The sequence below is a fragment of the Myotis yumanensis genome, unplaced genomic scaffold (assembly GCF_028538775.1).
Source record: "Myotis yumanensis isolate MYYU_CA2020_CCGP unplaced genomic scaffold, mMyoYum1.0.hap1 SCAF_3, whole genome shotgun sequence".
NCBI lineage: Eukaryota > Metazoa > Chordata > Mammalia > Chiroptera > Vespertilionidae > Myotis > Myotis yumanensis.
In genome coordinates, this window is record NW_027223754.1 from 12,486,355 (window position 1) to 12,509,512 (window position 23,158).

Below are 23,158 nucleotides of genomic sequence, written 5' to 3' on the forward strand. Positions count from 1 at the left end.
AGGCTCAACCATTGAGCCACACCAGCCAGGCTTTAGTGTACTTTTAAAATTTAATGTACTTTTAACATAAGTGTTTCCCTTCTTTTCCCAAATCTTCACTACTAAGTTTCTCCTGAAATTGAAATTTTATTTTCCCCCCACTTCTTTGCATTTTGGATTTATAAGCTAAGATTTACTTAGGAACTAGGGTTGCTTTTGTTGGTTGTTTTGTATTTATATTATAACTTTCTAATTAAAAAAGCAAACAAAATAACTGGCTATAAAACTTTCCTAATGCTTTATTTTATAGATATGGCAATCTAGACGGTGATCCAAAAGAAATCTCTCCAGTTATTGACCAGTTCATCGAGTGTGTCTGGCAGTTAATGGAACAATTTCCCTGTGCGTTTGAGTTCAATGAGCGGTTTCTGATTCACATTCAACATCACATATATTCCTGCCAGTTTGGAAACTTCCTATGTAACAGTCAAAAGGAGAGACAAGAACTCAAGTAAGTGTTTTGGTATTTAACCCTTTGCACTCCGCTGTCCCCTCTCAGGGGACATCGGAATTCTAGCATATCACTCGGATGTCCCCTCTCAGGGGACATTGCAGTTTATTAGTGATTACAGGGAATTGAGTTATTTCAACGCAACTTTTTGAGACATGCATGTTTCCCTGAAGTTTTATCTTGAAATGGCACAAGAAATTAAATCAAAATATCGTAAAATTACTAAGATATATACAAGAAATGTCAGCTGGTTTTGTGTCGGATTAAACAATAAACTACATATTCCCGATGTGGGACAAAGAAAACGGGACTGCATTGTGTGTTCTAACAGGAAAACACCTGGTGGCAGGCGTCAAACCACTTATTACTGTCAAACATGCACTAATCAGCCTGCAATGCATATTGGGGAGTGTTACAAAACTTATCATACTGTACAAAATTATAAACAATAAAATATTGTTTTTTTTGCAAATATACATTCCTCGATGTCACCCAATTCATATAAGTCCAATATCATTATAATATGTTACTTGGTTCCAAAATTATACTAAATAATACGAGGGTCTGTAAATGCACGTTTCCGCCGCAAAGTAGTGTCGAGTAGCTGGTAGCCAATGTCCAGAATGGTTCGGAGTGCAAAGGGTTCATTTTGTGACTGAGAATTTCAGATGCCCTTTTATAATGTGGAAGACTATTTTAGCCACACACCTATACTGACAGATTCAAGCCCTTTCCTTTTTCCTGACATTAACGCTTCATATGAATCATCCGACACAGGTAGGTACAAGTTCATTTCCCCCAGCTTCCTGATATCCACACGGGCCTGCGGACCTGGCACACTGACATTGAAAGGAAACTTCCTAGAGTCAGAGAAAGTGATTTTTGCATTTAGAAGGAAACACACCTCTTTGGTAGATATAATCACATGCAGATTATAAATATAACTGGGAAAGCAAATTTGAAACTCTCTTATTTAGGCTAAAACTGTATTGTCCTATCCACAGGGAAAAAGTAGATGAAATTTAAACTTTAAATAAATTGTAAAGCAGAAACTTAAAAACAGCAAAGGGATTTATGAACCGCAAGTGAGAGAAAATGTTTGAAATTCTCATAAAGTTAAAGTGATTTTAACTGTGGTCTATATAATATCAGGTTTAATTTGGGAAATGGGCTGAACAGAAGGAAAATGACATTTTCTCGTGGATGCTAGTTTGCTTCTGCAAGAAACTTCCAGTGTGCTTCCTGGTAGATGGTAATGATCTGGAAGCAGCGGACTACACCCTTCAAGCTTGCTGTGTTCCTGGACAGTTTTGTGCTCCACTGTGACAGACTAGCCACTTTAGTGGTATTTGTTTGAGTTTGAATCCCAGCTGTTCTACTCACTAGCTATGTGACTTTGGGAAACTATTTAATCTCTTTCAGCCCCAGTTTTCTTATCTGTAAAACAGACATATCTCACAGGAATTTAGTGAGGATTAAAGAAAGAAAACATAGAAGCATTTAAATAATACCTGGCAAAGAATAAAAGTTTATGACTATTTAGGGCAGCGGTTCTCAACCTGTGGGTTGCGACCGCTTTGGCAGTCGAACGACCCTTTCACAGAGGTCGCCTAAGACCATCCTGCATATCAGATATTTACATTACGATTCCTAACAGTAGCAACATTACAGTTATGAAGTAGCAACGAAAATAATTTTATGGTTGGGTCACAACATGAGGAACTGTATTTAAAGGGCCAGAAGGTTGAGAACCACTGATTTAGGGTAAAGAAAAAATTACATAACAGTTTTATTTTACACTCAGTACAGAGAGCAGAGGAGCTGAGATTAGTGCTCTGCTATGCCATGAAAACGAAGTGTAAATTTCCCTGCTACAGAACACAGACACATGATACTCAGATAATTACTGGTCCCTTTCTAGCTTTAATATTACATAGTCTACTATTTATAAGCATCAAGATAGCCCTGGCCAGGTAGCTCAGTTGGTTAGAGCATCGTCTCGATATGCCACGATTGTAGGTTGGACACCCAGTCAGGGCACATACAAGAAACAACCACTGAATGCATGAATGGGTGGAACAAACAACTGATGTTTCTCTCTCTCGCAAAAAAGAACCAAGATAGGTCATTTTCAAGCTTATTTCCTTTACAACAGAATTCAAGAAAGAACATACTCTTTATGGGCTCACCTGTGGAAGAATCGGGCCGACTACATGAATCCTCTCTTTAGAGCTGATCACAGTCAGACCCAGGGAATCCTTCGTCTCCCCACAACGCCATGCAACTTCATGTACAAGTAGGTGAACCTCTAGGACCTCACTGGGAAGGGTGATGAGCTCAGGCCAGCACTGTTTAATATTGCAGGCCAAAGGGTAGGAAACACTGAGTTTCAAGGCTTTTTTGGACACAAAATACAACAAAGGAGGATGTTTTAATATCTGACCTGATTTTTTGCCAGTGTCTCCTCTCCCTCGACTTTCCCCTAAATAAGAAATTATCTTAGAAGTTCATGTTCTGTAATAATGATATCTTAAAAATGTAAGTTCCAATTATTTAAAAGTGAAAGGTGAGGTGTGGGGGAGAAAGAAAAGATGGATGGAATAAGCCAAGTATCTTGTCAGCTAAATGTAGACCAAGCCCTGTTCCAGGAACCGTGTGTAAAACAATGAACGACCCTGTCTCTGCCCTCTAAGAACTTTTCTAAGTAAAGAGTGGACCCACGATATCCCCGATTCTCACTTGCATTCCAGTTTGCATTGTTGTGTAGGATAAAAAGGGGGACCATTTATTGCAAATGCAAATGTAAATTTTTGGTGGTTATGATAAAAACAAGCTAAGTCCTCAAATTTAAAAGGTTCTGCTTTTTCCAAGTTTACTTAAAAACAAAGAGCCATTTTCTTAAACCAAAAAATAGAAAAAAGAAAATAGTAACATGTGGTACTTCAATCTACTTTAGAAAATTATATGCCTTCTAACTCAATTCATATATAAAATTCATTAATTTATTCTGTCCCCAAAAATTTACTGATCCCCCACAAGGAAAACATCAACATGAAATTAAGTAAGTGCCTTCTTGAGTTCAGAACTTGCACTTGGTGATGATTAGGACTGTGGGACTGAGGGGCGGGAGATACCCGAGCGGCCTTGCGCCTGTGAATTCACAGTCGGACATGGTTGCATCATGGAGCTCTGATGTCTCTTCCAGGTTCTGGAGTGGCATGTACAACCGCTTTGAGAAGGGGCTGCAGCCCCGACAGTCGGTCACCGACTACCTCATGGCAGTGAAGGAGGAAACGCAACAGCTGGAGGAAGAACTGGAGGCCCTAGAAGAGGTAAGACACACTTTCCTGACCATTGCTCCTCCATGGAAGCCTGTCAGGACTCAGGATATGTGAAACGCAGCAACACAGACTTTCGTATTTTTAGCCAGTGGATAATCTGAAATACAACCCTTCCCGACCCTCCAGGTGAGCACCCAGAAAACTGGAGCCCAAACCTAAGCAGCACTGAATACATTTCAGACATCTGGTTTGAGGCTCACTTCCACAGTGTGCTGAACCACTCAGCTGTTCCTACAATAGGTCAGGATTTTTTGTTACTGTTATTTGGGAACAATAAAATGAATTCTTTCTGGAAAATTAATTACTAGTACATAATGATATAAAAAATCCTGATGCTGGGGCTCTGAGCCTAGAGATTCCGATGGAGCATGTTTAGAGTGCCCTGAGACTGTCATAGGGCGGAGAGACCTTGAATTAAAGAACGTGTAGAATTAACAATGAGGCACAAATTAGGTGTTTAGAATTTCGGAGTTGTGATAAAAGCCTTGCCATTCAAAGTCCACTCATGTCATCATTGGGTCAGTTTTATCTACTCTTTCCAAAGATATCCAAGCTTTATGAAGAGCTGATGATTGTATTAATCTATTCCAGTATTCTTATTAAAATACTAATAAAAAATTACTTAACTCCCTAAAAGCACTGTAATTAAAACCTCTTTTTTCCTTATAACAAACTTCCTTAGCCTTACACGAGATTTTCCCACACTCGTCTAACCTACCTTTTACACTTCATTCTCCACTACTCCCCTTGATCAAATTTAACCATTCTCTGCTTGTTATGCATAACTGACACCTTCCTTCCTTTTTCTACTCACTGTCCCTGCTGCCAGAATGCTCTAACCATCATGTCCAAGTTGAATTCCTTGTCCTGTGCATGCTCCCTCCTCCCTGCAGCGTCCTCTGATCTCTTCCCTCTAACCACAGCACCCCGCCCTCTGAAATAATTCCTGCCTCGTCTAAATTCCTACGTTACAGGAACTCTGCCTCTACACAAAATTCCCTATAGCTGGGTCTGTACCGCCTAGTACAGTACTTTTACACCTAACTTAATATGAATGCGTTTTGAATGAATAATGTCTTCCTCACTGACATCAAAGGATGAAAACTGGTAAAACGCATTCCAAACAACCCAAATGTCCATCGACTGATCAACGGGTAAACAAAATGTGGCATACGGTATAGGAAGAAGGATGACTGACTACCAGGTGCTTTCCTGTTACTGTTTTTGCATTTTCTAGAAAACAATGCTGAGGCAGGTATTACCATCCTTATATTACAGATGAAGAAACCAAGCCTCACAGGACCTAATCATTTTGTCCAAAGTCATAGTGTACCTTTGAACCCAAGTCCTTCTAATCCCATTCTTAACATTATACTCAGCTGGTAGGTAATGGTTACTAAAGGCATGCATATGTAAAAAAGATAAATTATTTATCATTTCCTCTGAAATTATTTCCTTTTTAGAGGCTGAAAAAAATCCAAAAAGTCCAGTTAAATTGCTCCAAAGTGAAGAGCAAGCCAGCTGAGCCCAGCAAACACTCAGGGTTCTCCACCTCGGACAACAGCGCAGCCAACACTCCCCAGGACTACAGTGGGAACATGAAGTCATTCCCATCCAGGAGCCCCTCCCAAGGCGACGAAGACTCCGCTCTGATCCTAACCCAGGACAACTTGAAAAGCTCAGACCCAGACCTGTCAGCCAACAGCGATCAGGAGTCTGGCGTGGAGGATCTAAGCTGCCGCTCTCCAAGTGGAGGGGAGTGTGCGCCCAGCGAGGACAGCACCAAGGACCGGGACTCTGACGAAGCCGTGTTTCTAATGGCCTGAAGCTTCCCTCGAGTTCCAACATAAAGGACGTGTAAGAAACACCTTCCAAAATAAGGGAACAGTGCAATTTAAGATAAAAAGTAACTCAAGAAATGGTACGTGTAATTGATAATTATAAAATATAGCAATGGAAGGGGGGGGTCCAACTCTTAGTTGCCTTAGGTGTTGAAGTACAGGAAGTATACATTTTTTTTGTCAAATAAATATTAAGGGTATTATCCCATTTCAAAAATTATTCTAGTCTATGAAAGTTTTATTCACTACAGAACAATGAATGACCTCTAGCATCACCTAAGGTTATCTACATAAACCTTCCCGGTCACAGCATGTACCTGCTCAGCTCAAAAAGTGCTCTGACCCTTTGCCTGCACGCCTGCTATCTTCATTTTTCCCACTTATTTCATTTCCTGATGCATATTTTATTTCCTAAAACATTTGACATTTATCATCCTTCCTGCCTGTCATTAATACTTCTAACAACAGAGGGCAGTGTTGAGATGTAACCTTTTGATTAATAGGTCTATTTCCGTAACTGAAGAGCTTTGTAATTGCTTCAGCTAATCTTTCAGGTTTCATGATCACTCTAACTTTTCCTTAGATAATATTTTTTGAATTGTTATAATAATCTTGTTGCTTTATTTTGGAATATCTTATTTCTCCTCACGTTTTAAAAAATGCTAACACTTATAACTCACTTTTTCCTCTAACACGGGTCAAATACCTAATAAAGTAGAAGCAACATTTCCTCTCTGGTTAGTATATATGAATTCAGAACCTATTAGCTTTCTTATTAACAAGCTCTGATTACTAGTCCAGAGACAATATTACCAAGAGTGTGGGTCAACCACCACTGAAGTGTAACAGTGTAAAGTTAGTAGATAATTTTTTTTAAACATATAGTGTTATTGACTTCAGAGAGGAAGAGAGAGGGAGTGATAGAAACATCAATGATGAGAGAGAATCATGGATCGGCTGCCTCCTGCATGCCCCACACTGGGATCGAGCCTGCAACCCGGGCATGTGCCATGACCGGGAATCGAACCATGACTTCCTGGTTCATAGGCTGACTGACACTCAACCACTGAGCCATGCCGGTCGGGCAGTAGGCAATATTTCAATGGGGGGAAATCCCAATTAAGAACTCGAGAATTTGGTTGTTTCTACTTAACCAGTGGAATAAGTTCTGCCACTTCAGAAACTGTACGTGGTTAACATGTTTTAAATTACAGTTCCATCTCTGACTGCCGGAATTAGTTCTGTTTTACTAAAATGCCCATTTGAAGCAGAATTATTCCCCTGCCCGTTGAAATGGGACTTTACTGGGTGACCTTAACTTCTGAAGAAACATCTAGTGAAACAAAAGTTGCCTTGTTGGAGAGAGATAAATAACATATAAGAAGAAAATAGTATAGCCATAAAGTTACAAAAAGAGTCACTTAATTCCTGTTGCAGTAACAGAACCAAAATTCACACAGGCAGACTCAAATGCAGACTTTTTCTATCCTGGATGACTTATATAACCTATATCTGTTTTAAATGCTGACAGTGACGATTAAACTCCTCTTTTTAGTAACTGGGTTGTAAGGAGATTATCCAATACATTAATTTTGGAAGGAGAAACCAAGCTATGTTAACTGGTATAGAAAAAAAAACTGGCCCTAACCGGTTTGGCTCAGTGGATAGAGCATTGGCCTGAGGACTGAAAGGTCCCAGGTTCGATTCCAGTCAAGGGCATGTACCTTGGTTGTGGGCACATCCCCAGTAGGGGGCGTGCAGGAGGCAGCTGATCGATGTTTCTCTCTTATCGATGTTTCTAACTCTCTATCTCTCTCCTTTCCTCTCTGAAAAATCAATAAAAATATATTTAAAAAAAAAAGAAAAAGAAAAAAAAAAACTGGAATAGTTTAAAGAACAAACATATACGCCCTAGCTGGTTTGGCTTAGTGGATAGAGTTGGCCTGCGGACCAAAGGGTCCCGAGTTTGATTCCGGTCAAGGGCCCGTACCTTGGTTGCAGGCTCCTCCCTGGCCAGGCCCTGGTCAGGGTGCATGAAGGAGGCAACCAATCAATGTTTCTGTCTTTCCCTCTCTCTTCCACTCTCTAAAATATCAATGGAAAAATATCCTCGGGTGAGGAATAACAACAATAACAAAAAAGAACAAATATAATACGATGAATTACTTATGTGGCTGAAGAGACTATGTAAAAATTTTTTTTTGCTTTAGATAAGCACCTAAACCAGTGGTTCTCAACCTTCTGGCCCTTTAAATACAGTTCCTCATGTTGTGACCCAACCATAAAATTATTTCTGTTGCTACTTCATTAACTGTAATGTTGCTACTGTTATGAATCGTAATGTAAATATCTGATATGCAGGATGGTCTTAGGCGACCCCTGTGAAAGGGTCGTTCGATCGCCAAAGGGGTCGCGACCCACAGGTTGAGAACCGCTGACCTAAACCAGGTCTTACCTATATTTGTATAGTATTTCCACAATGCCTCATTCTTAGTAGGCGTTAAATGATATTACTGGATCAAATGAACTGACATCCTTGTAGAACGGCTGTGGTCAGCTGGTGTCTTATTCTGGGATCCACCTGGTATATAAGAAAACTACCTGTTGGCCAAAGATTGGGACTACTATGCCCTCCACTGCAGGGACCGCAGGGAAAACTGGAGCTCCACTTGCTAGAACAATAAGGAAAGGTTTCTGAATACCGCAAAGGCTCCGCCGTAACCTTAGAAGTGAGCTCACCTATCTATAAATCCGGAGTAGTTATTATTCCTTCCTCCTCTGGTCATTTTGAAGATCAAACGGCATACCCTAGCACAGTGCGAGGAAGACAGGCAATTAATAAAAGATCATTTCTTTATCCAAAGTCCATCTTTAAAGTCCATGTGAATACTAACTAGCCCTAAACACAGACCAAATATTAAACATATTTCAAGTCTAAGAACATAATTTTGTTTTTCTTAAAACTCTATTGCCAAAAATATTTTCTGGGTGAACAGAAAAATGAAGAAAAGACAAACTGTACTGTATGCTGGTGTTTGAAATGACAAGCACATTGGGATGAATTTTAAACAAAGTATACATTAGGTTGTTTTGTGATTGAGGTACTATCTACCAAGCCTCGGGTATACATTTTCTCATTAACTTTTACAGCTATCCGTTAAATGTGTTCATTCTGCAATATGGAATAGAGGCAAACTGCTGAACGTAGTACCAGGTAAATGAAAAATTCAATTAAATTAACTATAAATTCAAACTCCTAAAATTAAATATTAATTTCATTTATTATTATACTTTTTCTCTTATGAAAAGCTAACTCATAGTAAAGGTCAGAAAATTTCACTGACTTTCTAATTAGGTACTAATTTACTCTTTATTAACAAAAGTTGTTTTTAACTGTAACATTAGTAATTTAGACAGCCTATTCTTATCCAACCACATCACATACTTCTATTAAAAATTTGCATGAAAGTTTATGTTGGACCAGTTTAAATAAAAGACAATTTTCTTCTATTAGGTGAAATATTTACCTGTATTGCTTCTTAAATGCATCTTTAGTTTTAAAAATAAAACAACAATATATAAACAGCTGGTTTATTCTTTTGGTTTATTATACGTATTAAAAGTTACTTTCTTGAGATGGCACATTGGCAGGTTTAATGTTTACTGACACCTGGAATATTTAAAAGAAATTGTTTTTGAAAGTTTGATTATCCAGAAAGAAAGAAGAAAAATAAGTCTTTCTACTGTTGAAAATAGTAATTTTTCATAAAAGGCTGAGAGGGAAAAAATCTAAACCAACCATTTTTGATAAAGAAACGAGGCATTTCAAATTAAAAATACAAATTTAAATGAAGTAATTTTATAAAATATTGAAACTAGCCAAAATTACATGCATAAGTAACCAATAAGAGAGGAGCAGTGGAACTTAAATATGATAGGATTTATCAATAATAAATAAACATTTTTAGTGCAAATAGCGCAGAAAAATTTCTCAAAGTCAAGATCAGAGCTATCATTCTGATGTGTACAAAATCGGTCTTAGTTCTGTATACAATCTATACAGTATATCTGTGAAGTCAGCTGCTGTGATGAAGTGCCAATCTGCAAATCATAAATATAAATGTGCTTAGTTATGTGTCCCATTCCTCTTGCAGCAGTTCATGTATTCAGGAAAATCTAGAAAGAAAAGAAATTTAAAAAAACCTAAGAAATGTTCATCCCAGTAAGATCTACCTATAAAGATAACTTGACCACGAGGGAAAGAGGTGGGAAAGGATTCTAGCATGTTCATCTAAGTAAGCAACTGCTCAGTGCCCGTCGTTTTCTCAAGCTGTGAGAAAGGCACACTTGATATTAATACTCAACCCTTGCCCTGGCCGATGTGGCTCAGGTGGTTGGGAGTTGTCTAGTGCAGCGGTCGCCAACTGGTGGTCCATGAGGTCCAAAAGGTTGGCAACCGCTGGTCTAGTGCACCAAAAGGCTGCTGGTTCAATTCCTGGTCAGGGCACATGATGGGGTTGTGGGCTCGGTCCCTGGTAGGGAGTCTGCAGGAGGTAGCAGATTGATTATTTTATATCAATGTTTCTCTCTCCCTCCCTCATCCTGCCTCTCTCTCTAAAAATCAGCATAATTTGTAAAATAAGGTGTAACAATACAATGCTGGCCCTAATCTTAAACACAACTACATTGAGAGAAGGGTGTCCTAGAGATCAGAAATGCCCATGATTTCCCTCCCTGTAGTCTGTTCCCTCTTTTAGGGGCTCTCCTATGCTCCCTTCCTCAAAGTCCACTCCTTCAGCCCAGCTGAGTGGGCAGAGGACCACACGACACCAATCTCCAAGCCAAACTGCTGAGGTCAGGATGGATACCACCCATTCCAGCCAATCTCTTTCCCAGGGATTTGTAGTGAGACCCCTGTCAGTCTCCACTGGCTGCCTGAACTGTTGATGGAAGGGTGTGAGGAAGAGGAGCTGCTTTCGTTAGTGTGGCCTTTAGTCATGTTTTCACTCTCTGGTGACTGAGCTGTACTTTCTTGTACTTAGTTCTACAAAGTATCCCAGCATTACCCAATAACACAGCTTTTTAATTGTCAGGGTGGGAATTAATTCTTACAACCAAATCATTCCCTGCCAAGACAGATGGAGAAGAAAAGGAAGGGTGTCCTGAGATCAAGTGAGAGCATGAACAAAGTCATGGTGTAGACAAAAGAACATGACACATGAGATAGCATAAGGGAAAAATGGAAAATTAAAATGGATAATCTCAAATATGTGGCAGATTACAGAAGGTTTAAAACTAGAGAAAAATTTGTCACTGCTACCGCCATTGCTAGGGGCCCATTATAGGTTCTAGCATAGAGAAGTTACATCATGAAGTAGTATTTTAAGAAGATTAGTCTGTCAGTCCTGTGCAGGAAGGAGAAACCCTGGCCAGGGGATTGGCCAGAATGTTATTGGAAAAATCCTCATGAGATGGAAAGGAGACAGAACAGAAGTTCATTTTAAAGGAAGCAAAGACAAAGGAAACTAATGAGGATATGGTATACTTCACACACCAGCTGAGAGAAAGGAACCAATTATAGTTTACAATACATCAGTAGTTATCAGATGTTGAAAAAAAACTTTTCATTTAAGCTGACATCATAGTGAGAAAATATCCAAAAGATTTTTATTGGCTATATGCTTATGTATGTAACATTATGCTTAACATATAATGCAAAATATTCTATATGTTACATAGCATAAGAGCTATAATGATGGTGGCATGCTTAAAGCTGGCTCAACAGGCAGTGGTAAGCAACACTTCAGTGAAAGAATAGTCAGGCAATAGGCTTGAGACACAAGCCTTCTGGAATGCAACTTACCTATGAAGCATGAAACTGGCTGTGCATTGCTATCACCTGCTGAAGTTTCTCTTCCTTGGCTCTTCTACAGTGGCAAATCTAGAAGATATTTAAAATATCAGTCACTTCTCCAACCATGTGCCTACTCCTTCCTACATTATGACAGAATTCTATGTAGGATTCTTTTAACCTGTTGACACTTACATTTTGATACTTAAGGCAGTTCAGAATTTAAGAATTAAAAATTAATTTTGTTTGGCAGATAACCTTTACCTATAAACTTCCAGAATGTAAAACAACTGAATCTTTGTCAGTTCTGATTATATATCAATATCCGTGTTTTTAAAATATGAAAATAAATCCTACCATTGTTAACCAGGAAGGTTAACAAACACACACGTCAGGTGCAGTTATATAGTACCAACGAACAACAGATGAAAAATCAATGCCTTACTAATGCTACAGCCATAGTTGTTAATGTCCCTGAATTTCAATTTTCTCTCATGGGAAATGGGGTAATAAAACCTGCCCCACCCTCCTTAACAGAATAGGCATATATATAGCACATATTTTACAAAGTTTAGTGACAAAAGGTTATTTTTAAAATGTGATGTTTCAGAGAAATTAGGTAAATATAAAGGACTTTATCAAAGGGCAAGCAGACTTTGATTTTTCTTTAAATATAATGGAAATACTAGTAATCATCAAACAGAAGTTATTCCAGAATGTTCTTAATAACATTTAAAAAATTAATCTCTATAGCTCATTCTCCTAGAATAACTGGAAACAAGTCATTACAGGAGAATATTACAACTATTAAGCACAAACTTAAAGCTAATTTACTAGCTTTACTTCAGAATGACACACTATCAGTTCTAAAAAAGAACCATTATTTGATTTACCTGCTGTGTACTCACAAGCAGAAGGTTTAAAGTGATAGAAGGATGCTGCTATCTTTCTCAAAGAGGCTCTTTCAGTTTGCTTTCATGGCACTCAAAACCCCAGCTCAGTAATGAGCTAACATTTTTTTACTTATGAATATACTTAATTTGATATTACACTGTCACTTGTCCTAACCGAAGAATATTACATACTGTTCTCTTTTCCATGAAGTTACTGAGAAAATCATCTATTTCAGTTTTTCCCTCCAAGAAATCTTCAGCAACATTATCAGATTCTTCCTCAGCTTCATGTGCAGCTACTTTTAATCTTGCCTGTAGGGCACTTGCACTACAGCTCTGAAAAAGAAAACCAAGTATTATGTTAGTTCACAATGACCAGAAAAACTCCTTAGAGAGAAAGAACACAAGGCAGAGGGAGGGAGAAGCAATTTGTTATATGCCTTACATAGGCTCTTTTTGAGGAAATCTGCTACCACCCAGGTCCTCAGTTTTGGATATAGGGGTAGATACCTAACACGAGAGAGACCAAGCCATTGGCTGCAAACTCTTAAATGAAAGAACCTGGGCAAATCACTGTCCTCTCTTAGAGAGTCAGCAATCAGATCATTGTGGTAGGCATCCTCTAAGATGATCCCCAATGAACCCCAACTCCTGATTTCCCTGCCCTTGTGTAATCCTCTTTCCCATCAATGTGGGCTGGACCTAGTGACTCACTTCTAATGAATAAAACATGACAAAAGTGATGGGATTAAATTTAACCAAAGAGGTGAAAGACTTGTACACTGAAAACTGCAAAACACTGCTGACAGAAATTGAAGATGACATAAAAAAGTGGAAAGATATTCCGTATTCATGGATGGGAAGACGTGATTATTGTCAAGAAGACAATTATTACCCCAAATGATCTAGTTTTAATGCAATCCTTACCAAAATCTCCACGGTTTTTTAAAATTTTTTTGCAGAAATAGAATAAGTTCTGCTAAAATTCATTTAAGCTCAGGAGACCTCAAATAGCCAAAACAATCTTGAAAATGAACGAAGTTGGAGGATCCATACTTCCTGATTTCAAAACTTACTACAAAGCTATAGTAATCCAAACGGTGTTATACTGACAAGAAGAGACATATAGACCAATATGCAATAGCAAGCCCAGAAATACACCTTTACATACATGGCCAAATATTTTCTAAAGGTGCCAAGACCACTCAATGGAGAAAGGACAGTCTTTAACGACTGATGCTGGGCAAACTGGAGATCCACATGCAGAATCAACGAACCCTTGCCGTACTTCATGTAAAATTCACTCAAAATGGAACTAAATGAAGGAACTAAAGCTATTTAGTAATAAAACATCCCTCAGAGAACTGGGGGAATAATGGGCAATACTGGTATATGTCAATAGCTCAGTGCAATGTAAAACACATAACGATTGCTCAATGGTAGTTGTTTCTTTTATTCTAAAGAATGACCATTTCTGAAATCCATTATAAATTTATATTCTCCTTTACCATCTTTTTTTATTTTGCTCTTGTTTTATTTCTTTTTTATGTTTTATTACATTGGCTTTACCTTCTCAGAACTCCTGATTTTAAAAACACCAGAATATTATTAATTATGATGTTAGCTACTAATATGAGATATAAAGATTATAAACTCTATTTTCTTTTACTTTTAGAGATTTTTTAAAAATGAGTTTACTTTTATAAAATGCTTTTCATTTTTCATATAACCAGATTTCTAGCATAAAATTTATTTGTGGTGAATTATACTTTATACTTTTATATATTTTTCTATTTGCTCACTTCTCATTTAAGGCATCCTATATAATAAAAGGTAACATGCAAATTAACCATCACTCCATCACAAAGATGGTGATGCCCATAGCCACAAGATGGCAGTGCCCAGTCCACTCAGCCTGTTATGCCCAGAGTTCGGGGTCCCCAATAATCCACGACCAGGGAGCCTTTTCCGATGCAAAAGCAAAGGGTCTTTTATTCAAGCCCAGGACTTGGTCCCCCTCCTGCCTCCATTACTGGATGGAAGAGAGAGCCTGGAGTCTTGGAAGAACAAAGAATTTATAGGGCTTGGGTCAGGGGGGTGGGGGCTCACTCGGACCACTGATTTGGCCGATTCCGGTTGGTTGAGTGAGGGCAGGGGGCTAATGACGCAAGGGCAGGGTGCAGCTAGGGTCTGGTTACACAAAGACAGGAGGTGGCTAGCATACTTTTGGCCTTGGGCTAGTTTCCTTGCGTTCCTATTGGCTGAGATAAGGGCTGGCTGAGCAACTGATACATTCTATGGCTTTTGCTTGAAGAGGAGTTAGGAACACGGTTATCAGCCCCGTTCTGTCCTTTCAAGCCCTGCTGGAGTCCCCCAGTCCCGGGGGGGGGGGGGAAGTGGAGGGGGGGGGCGCGGCCCCTGAGAGTGGGCAGCGTGAGCGGCCTGGTGGAATGCCGCAGAGGGCCTCTGGGCAGTGGGCATGGAGCAGCCAGGGGGCGCGAGTGGGGGTGCAGAGGGGAACGACAAGGCAAGCGTTCCGTGCCCAGCTGCAGAATGCCTCTGGCCAGGCCGGGCACAGAACACTTGCGTTGTTGCAGGCTGGGCTGAGGAGACCGCCCCCCCCTGCCCCCGCACCGCTCCCCCCAGAAGCTTACAAGTGAGTCTACAGTTAAAGTTTATTGCGAGCGTTAAACTGGCTTTATAATAACTTTCCCAGAAAAGTTATTTATGGGGATTTTAATATTTTTCTTTTTGGAGCCAAATATGCTCTTGCATGAGCACAAATTACTTATAATGCTGCATAATTGAGGGCTGTTCATCAGCATCTAAAGGCTTTATAAAGTCAGACACCTAATAAACGCTTTCTGATAAAAACGAAAGTAACAATGTGGCTGACACACATTCAGATAAAAATTTCTTATGCTAAATAAAAAGAGCTAAACAATCTTACCTCACTAAGTTCATGCTGTCTTTGCATCTTCTTTTCAAAAGTAGATTTCATTTGTGTAAGTAATTCATACTAAAAGAGAAAATAAAAATGCTGTTTTCTTGTATTTATAAATTACATGAATTTCTTCACAATGAGCACCAACTCACCTTCTCTAAAACAGTTTGTCTTTTGGCTTCCAAGCTGGGCTCCAAAAGCAGATTTTTTCCTGTAAGATAAAAATCTGGTTTATTTCTAGGTAAGGGTCACATTTTTCTCAGGAAATTTAACAAGTAAAGGAAGACATACTTGCAAGCTCCTCAATACTTTTTACTAAGTCGTCCTTGTCAGTAATAATTTGTTTTAGTTGAGGCAAAGTAAGAAACTGTTCTAGTAATATCTCCTCTTGTTCATTCATATTTGTAAGTTGTGACACACTAGAAACAGAAGAGACAATGTGTTAATGACTATCAATAATCTAGTTTTTCTCCATTATGATAAAAATTCACTATTTTTTAGTTATCCAGCTGAAGGGTTCTAAATAATTTTGGATGCACACACATGGCAAACTATAACCTTCAAAACAAATATAACATCAACCACATGGATAATAAAGTAGTCTGAATGTAGAGTCAAATCACTGTAGGACTATATAAAGAGTAGGCTGTATGAACAGTCACAACCTCCGAATTTTAGCCTCAGTGCCTTATTTAGCTAACAGATATGTGGCTATCACAATAAAAAATGCGTATATTTATGTGTATGTGAGCAGGCATAGAAGGTTAAGCCAAAATAAAAACTCAATATCCATAGGGTGAAAAAGGCACTTGGATAGGGATGGCACCTAAGCCTTTCTGAACATATCTTTTTACTTTTGACTACAGATCCATATAAAAGCAATGCATGATTAAAAATCTAAATTCAATATTAAAAAAAAAAAAAGCTGTCTCTTAAAATTCAAAGCAAACTTTTTCTAAGTTACATAATCATCCAGAAAAATTATTATTTGAAGCCCTAACCAGTTTGGCTCAGTGGATAGAGCGTCGGCCTGCAGACTCAAGGGTCCCAGGTTCGATTCCGGTCAAGGGCATGTACCTTGGTTGCGGGCACATCCCCAGTGGGGAGTGTGCAGGAGGCAGCTGATCGATGCTTCTCTCTCATCGATGTTTCTAACTCTCTATCCCTCTCCCTTCCTCTCTGTAAAAAATCAATAAAATATATTAAAAAAATATATATTATTTGAAGAGAAAAAATAGTATTTGGCTGTACATTTCTGGTGTGGTATATCCTGAAGAAAAAAAGAAAGTGTAAAACACCCACAAAATCTTATCCTACATTCAGTATTCATATTAATAATATTGGTATTATTTTTTTTACATTCAGTAAATATTTATTGAACATATAAATTAAATAATTTTCACAAGAATATAAATCACATAAGAGAAAAGACATTGTTATCCTGGTAACTAATGATCATTCCCAGCATCTAGAAAAATCCCTGGTACATACTAGTCATTCAATAAACACAACCTACAAAACATAAAAACTGATTTATAAAATTTCCCAATTAAGACAACCACAATTTAGAAATAGTGATTTAAAAATATTTTTATTTAATATGGATATGACAGTGATGATCTGTTTTGTATTTACAAATACAACAGACAACAAATACCAATGTTATTCTCCAAGTCATTTACCTTAGTTCGGAGAGTTCGGGAAATTCATCAGGGACATCTGGCATCCTGTAACCAAAACCATTCTGGCTTATCTAAAGAGAGTTTGAAATGGTATTATATTCCAGCCATCTTCTCAACTGCTCCTATTCTCATTATCAATCTTTATCTTTGCACTTTACACTGTCCTTACTCTCCCCGCTTTCTTTTCTGTATTCTTTTCAGTTACTGTTTTTGTTTTGTTTTGTTTTTTTTGCGGGGGAGGGAGGTGATCATGTGAGTACCTTCTTAGCTCTCTTTCTTGGGCAAAGTACAGGCTATAAAATAAATCTCTTAAGTATATCTGTGACAAGTGTGGAGAATTATATGTGAATTTCATTGAAATATATGAATAAAGTTACCTCAAATGAAAGGAATTAAGTATAGGAGAACATTAATAAGTTGATAAAAGTCTGAATAGTTACATGACTAAGTTCGGTGAGACAGTAGGGCAGATAAGAGACAGAGTATACATCATTTGAATATCGATGACTTTAAAATTGAAGACTCATCAAAAGTTATAACTTTGTTTTACTATTAATTGTGCCTTGTTCATAATATTCATTAATACAATGATAAAAGATTTTGGAAAACAAAGTCCACTTGGGTCTATATTCTAAATTATTACAAACATTACAACTAGTAAAGCTAGATATAATGTTTTATAACATTTGAGTATTACTATGGGTGATATTCACTAAAGGTTAAAAGTGAAGGTTTTAAATCCCTTTATATGTTGTATGCACAAATATTAGTCTCTTATCTCAGAAAACTCCCACATGGCAATAGTTACTAGCTTAATTAAGGAAGAGAATTTTTAAACCAATTGGACACTTGAAGCCCTTAGTATGCTATGGCAGACCCTCCACAATCTGCTTCTCCTACATGGTCATTTCTTGTGCCTTTGCCTAAGTCCTATATGACAGCCAGAGAGATCTTTTACAGGCAGCTTCACAAATACACCATCTGGTAATGCCTCCATGCCTCTGCTAATGCTGTTGCCTTTTCATAGAATGCTTTATATAACCACTTGTCATCCAGGCAAATTCATTACCATGTATCAAAATCTAGCCTCAGGCATAAATTCATTCACTCATTTTAAATGAGCACCTAATATCTATATCGGGGTTTAAGGCACTTAAGAATAAAGTTATGAAAAAACAAATTCACATTTTCCTTCTAAGCTCTACCTTGGTCCCTAGCAGCACTGACCATTCCCTCAATTGTGTCTTCAACATAACTTCTGACTATGTCTTCTACTCTATTGGAAGTTCCTTATTTACAATTATTTGATATGTTGGTGACCTCTCTGAATTTGTTAACTGAGTTGAAAATGTGATCTAATCTTTTTTATCTTTTGTGCCTACCTTAGTGGCTGGCACAAGGAGACATATAAATAATTAATTTAATAAATGTTCATTAAATTAATGTTTCAAGGGTACAAAATATCAGTAATTGAAGATACCAACCTGCACTGAAGTGTCTGCTGTGGGAACAGGTAATGGCAGATTTGAAAGGATGCCAAATGAAGGAGCAGCAGGTTTGACTGTTGTATAATTTGTTGTTGATGAAGAAACAGTGTCAGTAACAGATAAAGAACTGACAGTCCTGTTAGCTTCTTGTGGGGGAAATGGAGGAAGAAATGGAAAGCCCTGAGAAGCATAGGAAGGCATCCCACCTGGGTTACTGTACAGGCTAAAGAGAAAGAGAAATATTAGATTAGAAGTTAGGGTTAATTGTAAAATTATTCCTAAATTTTCAAGTAACAATTGTCATATGTTACAGATGGAATCCGTTTATGGCAGATGACACTTGTTATGACTAAATTAAATATTATAATAATTTGATAAAATATAAACACTCCCCGCCCAAAAAAAAGAAAATTTTGGTTTCCATGAAGAAGAAAAATGTTTTAAAAACCATACAAGTTCAACTTCTCAACAGAAGCGAATAGACGGGCCATATTTAAGTTTTAAGCATTCCACTGGCAACAGTCAATATCTTCATAGAGATAATGGTAAATAACATTTAATTCAGAAAACTTATTCAAGTGAAGGTTGCTTAGTAACTTTCACTGTATTAGAACAAACATGATTTAAAGTCAAGACTGATTTTCTAGGAGGGTGAGGAAATGTTCTAGGGGGTGCGAGTGGCCGGGAGAGGTCAATGGGGGCGGGGGGAGGAGACACATGTAATACTTAAAACAATAAAGAATTAAAAAACAAACTGATTTTCTAGAAAATTTTAAAGAAAAATTAAATGTGTAGATGAGTTGCTAAAAATGTTAATATATAAAGATACAATGTGGGTTCTTATTCAAGATGGTGATGTAGGAAGATCCTGAACTCACTTCCTCTCATGAACACACAGAATCTGTAAGCTACATATGAATAATTTCTTCTGAAAGAAATCCTAAAAACTGACTTCTATACATCAAGCAAATAAGAAAAAAAAAAAAAAAAGACATCAAAATGGGTATGAGAGGATGAGATACAATCTTGCCATAAATCACACCCTTGGCAAGGCAACCATAATTGGGAGGAAACTCAAAACCCAAAGTTTCTCTCCAAGGAGCAAAGTGTTTGAGCTCCACAACTTTTAAAACCAGCCCCATGAAGATGAGCCCTCTAAACATCTAGCTTCGCAAACCAATGGGACTGGCATCCACCAGCTCCCCAAAGCTACAGCAAACTGAGAATCAGTTCTTGAAGCATCTGGTGCACCAGACTTTTTCTGTCTGCTATTCAGGAGATGCCGTTGATCACCTGGCTCGGAGGCCAGGGAGCTGGAGTTCCTGGGGCCAATAGGATTGTAGTAGTTACGGAGACCACTACCCCTAGGACCCTGTACAGACAGCAGGAACACCCCCCAACCCCACCCCAGTCTTTCTATGAAAGTGGCCTATTTGCTTGTGCAGGAACTTCGGCATGAGGGGCCGGTTTCAGGTTTGGCATTTATCTAGAGCAGTGGTTCCCAAACTTATTTGGCCTACCGCCCCCTTTCCAGAAAAAATATTACTCAGCGCCCCCTGGAAATTAATTTTTTTTAAATTTTAATAGCAATTAAACAGAAAGATATATGTATTAATGTTTCTACCTTTTTCGTAAAATATAGTAAAGAAAGGTGTAAATTAGAAACATTGAAGTTTGAAATTATGAAACTATTTATTGAACTCAGAATAGAAAGGTAATACAAAAAAAGTTAAAACAAATGCACCTGTGGCCATCAGCGCCACCCTGGATCGCTGAAGCGCCCACCAGGGGGCGGTAGCGCCCACTTTGGGAATCACTGATCTAGAGGCTAACAAAGGTGCTCTCAGGGAACATGGGTGGTAGACGCCATCTTGCACTTTCCCTTTGCCTCTCTCTCTACAGCTTGCTGGTATTTCCCAGAAAGGAGATTATACACTTACCTAGAGCCAGACTTTTGAGACTGTCTCCAACAGGACACTTCTAAATTGCCTGGATGTTGTGGCCAGTGGGACTTAAGCTTGTGTCCCACAGGACAGTATATATTTGCATACTTTAAAAGCTGCTACCACCCAGAGCCTGGGAAGCAGGCAGGAACTGGCATACCCTGAACTACTCTTAGCTCTTAAAAATATAATAGACTGCTTGAATAATCACAAAGGTTTGAGTCATTTAAGAGATAGGGCAAGGTTCATCTCCTAGTCCAATCATCAAGACTGGGGGAGGCGACTGTTTTATCTCATGATAGAAACCAACACGAAGAGTCAAGCAAAAATAAAGAAACAAAGTCTATGTTCCAAACAACAGAAAAAGATAAAACCTCAATAATGGAGATAATTTACCTGATAAACAGTTCAAAGTAATGGTTAAGAAGTTGCTCAAAAGAATGGTGGACCAGAGTGAAAACTTTAACAAAGAACTAAGAAATGTAAGAAAGTACCAAACAGAAGTCATAGAGCAGTGGTTCTCAACCTTCCTAATGCCGCAACCCTTTAATATAGTTCCTCATGTTGTGGTGACCCCCAACCATAAAATTATTTCCGTTGCTACTTCATAACTGTAATGTTGCTACTGTTATGAATCGTAATGTAAATATCTGCTATGCAGGATCTATTTTCATTGTTACAAATTGAACATAATTAAAGCATAGTGATTAATCACAACAACAATATGTAATTATATATGTGTTTTCCGATGGTCTTATGCGACCCCTGTGAAAGGGTCATTCGACCCCCAAAGGGGTCCCGACCCACAGGTTGAGAACCGCTGTCATAGAGCTAAAGAATATGATAACTGAAGGGGAAAGTAAACTGGAGGGGTCCAACAACAGGCTGGGCGAAGCAGAAGAAACGATCAGAACTCAAAGATTGAGCAGCTGAACTAAGCCAATATGAGAAGAAAAAAGAATGAAAGAAAGTTGTGAATGAAAATGGGGCTCTGGAATAAATTTGACAAGTTCAGTGACTAAAAGTAATCTCAAGGGTAAACTGGTCATAAATTCCTAACTGGGCAAGAAGTGTTGGTGGAGAAATGAGAATCCTATGCAGTGTTGGTCATACAAAGTGGTGCAGCCACTTTCTATTACCAAAGTATGGAGGTTCCTCAAAAAATTAAAAATTGAACTACCAAATTCGTAAGTCATAAGAAAAAATAATGACAAATTCTATGATATTAAAAAAAAAACACCACAACAAACAAACCTCTACACAACAAAGCCCATTATAAGAAAAGACAAATAACAAACTGGGGGAATTTTTTAAACTCATCACAGACACAGGGATAATTGACCTAATATATAAAGAGTTCCTACAAACTGATAAAGGATTAACAACCTAATAGCAGAATGGAGACTAGGAAACAATACACAAGTTGGGGGAGAGGGGGTAGCAAAATGGAGAATAGGACAGAATACACAAGTTGTGGGGAGGGGGGGCAATATCTAAATCATAGAAAAAGGTGGTCAACTTTACTGGAATAAGATAAATACAACTAAAATTATACAAACATTTTCTTCTTATAAATTGGCAAAGATTGATTCTGATAATATACTACACTTGCAAAGGATGTATGTATAGGAGTAGAAGTTACTACTCTACTATTCTGTAGGGCAATTTTGCAGTGTTTGTCAAAACTACGAATATGAATACCACTTTGAGAATATATCCAACAAATATACTCACATTTGGGTAAATTATATTTTTAAAGTTATTCCCTGCAACACTGAGGACAAAGAGGGTGGGCCTTTTAAGAAAGACTGGAAACAACAAAAATATCCATCAGTAAGAATCTTATATAGCTCTGGCTGGTTTTACTCAATGGTTAGAGCACCGGTCTGCAGACTGAAGGGTCATGGGTTCAATTCCGGTCAAGGGCATGTACCTTGGTTACAGGCTTGATCCCTAGCCCGGTCAGGGAGTGTGTGGGAGGCAACCAATTGATATGTCTCTCTCACATTGATATTTCTCTCTCTGTCTCTCCCCCTCCCTTCTACTCTCTCTAAAAAAAAACCAATAGAAAAAATATCATTGGGTGAGGATTAACAACAACAAAAGGAATCTTGTATAAATAAATTATAGTACATCCATAAACCAAACACTCTGCAGCCATAAGGAAGAATGAGTAAATGCTTTATATACCAACATGGGACGCTCTCTCCAAATCATATTATTTGAAGAAAAAAAAAAGAGTAAGCTAATAGCATGCTACCATTTGTATAAAAAGAAGGAAATAAAATACTACATGCACATATTTCCTTGTATATGCATAAAATCTTACTGTATTTTGAATTCTATACATGTTTGTATGAATTCTATACATACACAGCCAAATGAACAACTCTGAGAAGAAAAACTAAGTTTCCAGGGAAACAGAAATGGCAGGGTGACTTCTTTAAAATATGTTTTTATTGATTTTAAAGAGAGGAAAGAGAGGGAGAGATAGAAACATCTATGAGAGAAAAACATCAACATCGATGGGTTGCCTCCTGCACACCACCCATGCTGGGGATCAAGCCAGCAACCCAGGAATCGAACCAGCAACCTCCTCGTGCATTGGGTAAACACTCAACCACTGAGTGAGCCATACCAGCCAGGTGGCAGGGTGACTTTTCACTTCATATTCTTTTATACTTTC

At 38.2% G+C, this 23,158-nt stretch overlaps 2 protein-coding genes and 1 long non-coding RNA gene across 3 annotated transcripts in view; 1 reads left to right on the top strand and 2 right to left on the bottom strand.

The window, feature by feature from the left end:
• The window catches only part of MTMR7 (myotubularin related protein 7), a 92,909-nt gene extending 83,694 nt beyond the window's left edge, over positions 1-9,215 (top strand). Inside the window, exons 11-14 of the mRNA XM_070408287.1 lie at positions 290-490; positions 2,646-2,786; positions 3,696-3,822; positions 5,295-9,215. Coding sequence (XP_070264388.1) covers positions 290-490; positions 2,646-2,786; positions 3,696-3,822; positions 5,295-5,657 — 832 coding nt within the window. The 3' untranslated portion in view covers positions 5,658-9,215. The remainder of the gene's footprint in view (positions 1-289; positions 491-2,645; positions 2,787-3,695; positions 3,823-5,294) is intronic.
• LOC139005943 (uncharacterized) lies at positions 2,205-9,213 on the bottom strand. Its single transcript, XR_011470725.1, has 3 exons — positions 9,200-9,213; positions 8,412-8,480; positions 2,205-3,813 (listed from the first exon to the last, which is right to left on the bottom strand). It is a non-coding gene; the product is annotated as an uncharacterized lncRNA (long non-coding RNA).
• Positions 9,216-9,249: 34 nt separating the features above from the next.
• Positions 9,250-23,158, bottom strand: part of VPS37A (VPS37A subunit of ESCRT-I) — a 32,352-nt gene continuing 18,443 nt past the window's right edge. The window contains exons 5-12 of the mRNA XM_070408288.1: positions 18,527-18,752; positions 17,043-17,113; positions 15,652-15,779; positions 15,513-15,571; positions 15,367-15,435; positions 12,609-12,752; positions 11,536-11,613; positions 9,250-9,848 (exon numbers count right to left, since the gene is read on the bottom strand). Of these exons, the coding sequence (XP_070264389.1) occupies positions 11,536-11,613; positions 12,609-12,752; positions 15,367-15,435; positions 15,513-15,571; positions 15,652-15,779; positions 17,043-17,113; positions 18,527-18,752 (775 nt within the window). The 3' untranslated portion in view covers positions 9,250-9,848. The remainder of the gene's footprint in view (positions 9,849-11,535; positions 11,614-12,608; positions 12,753-15,366; positions 15,436-15,512; positions 15,572-15,651; positions 15,780-17,042; positions 17,114-18,526; positions 18,753-23,158) is intronic.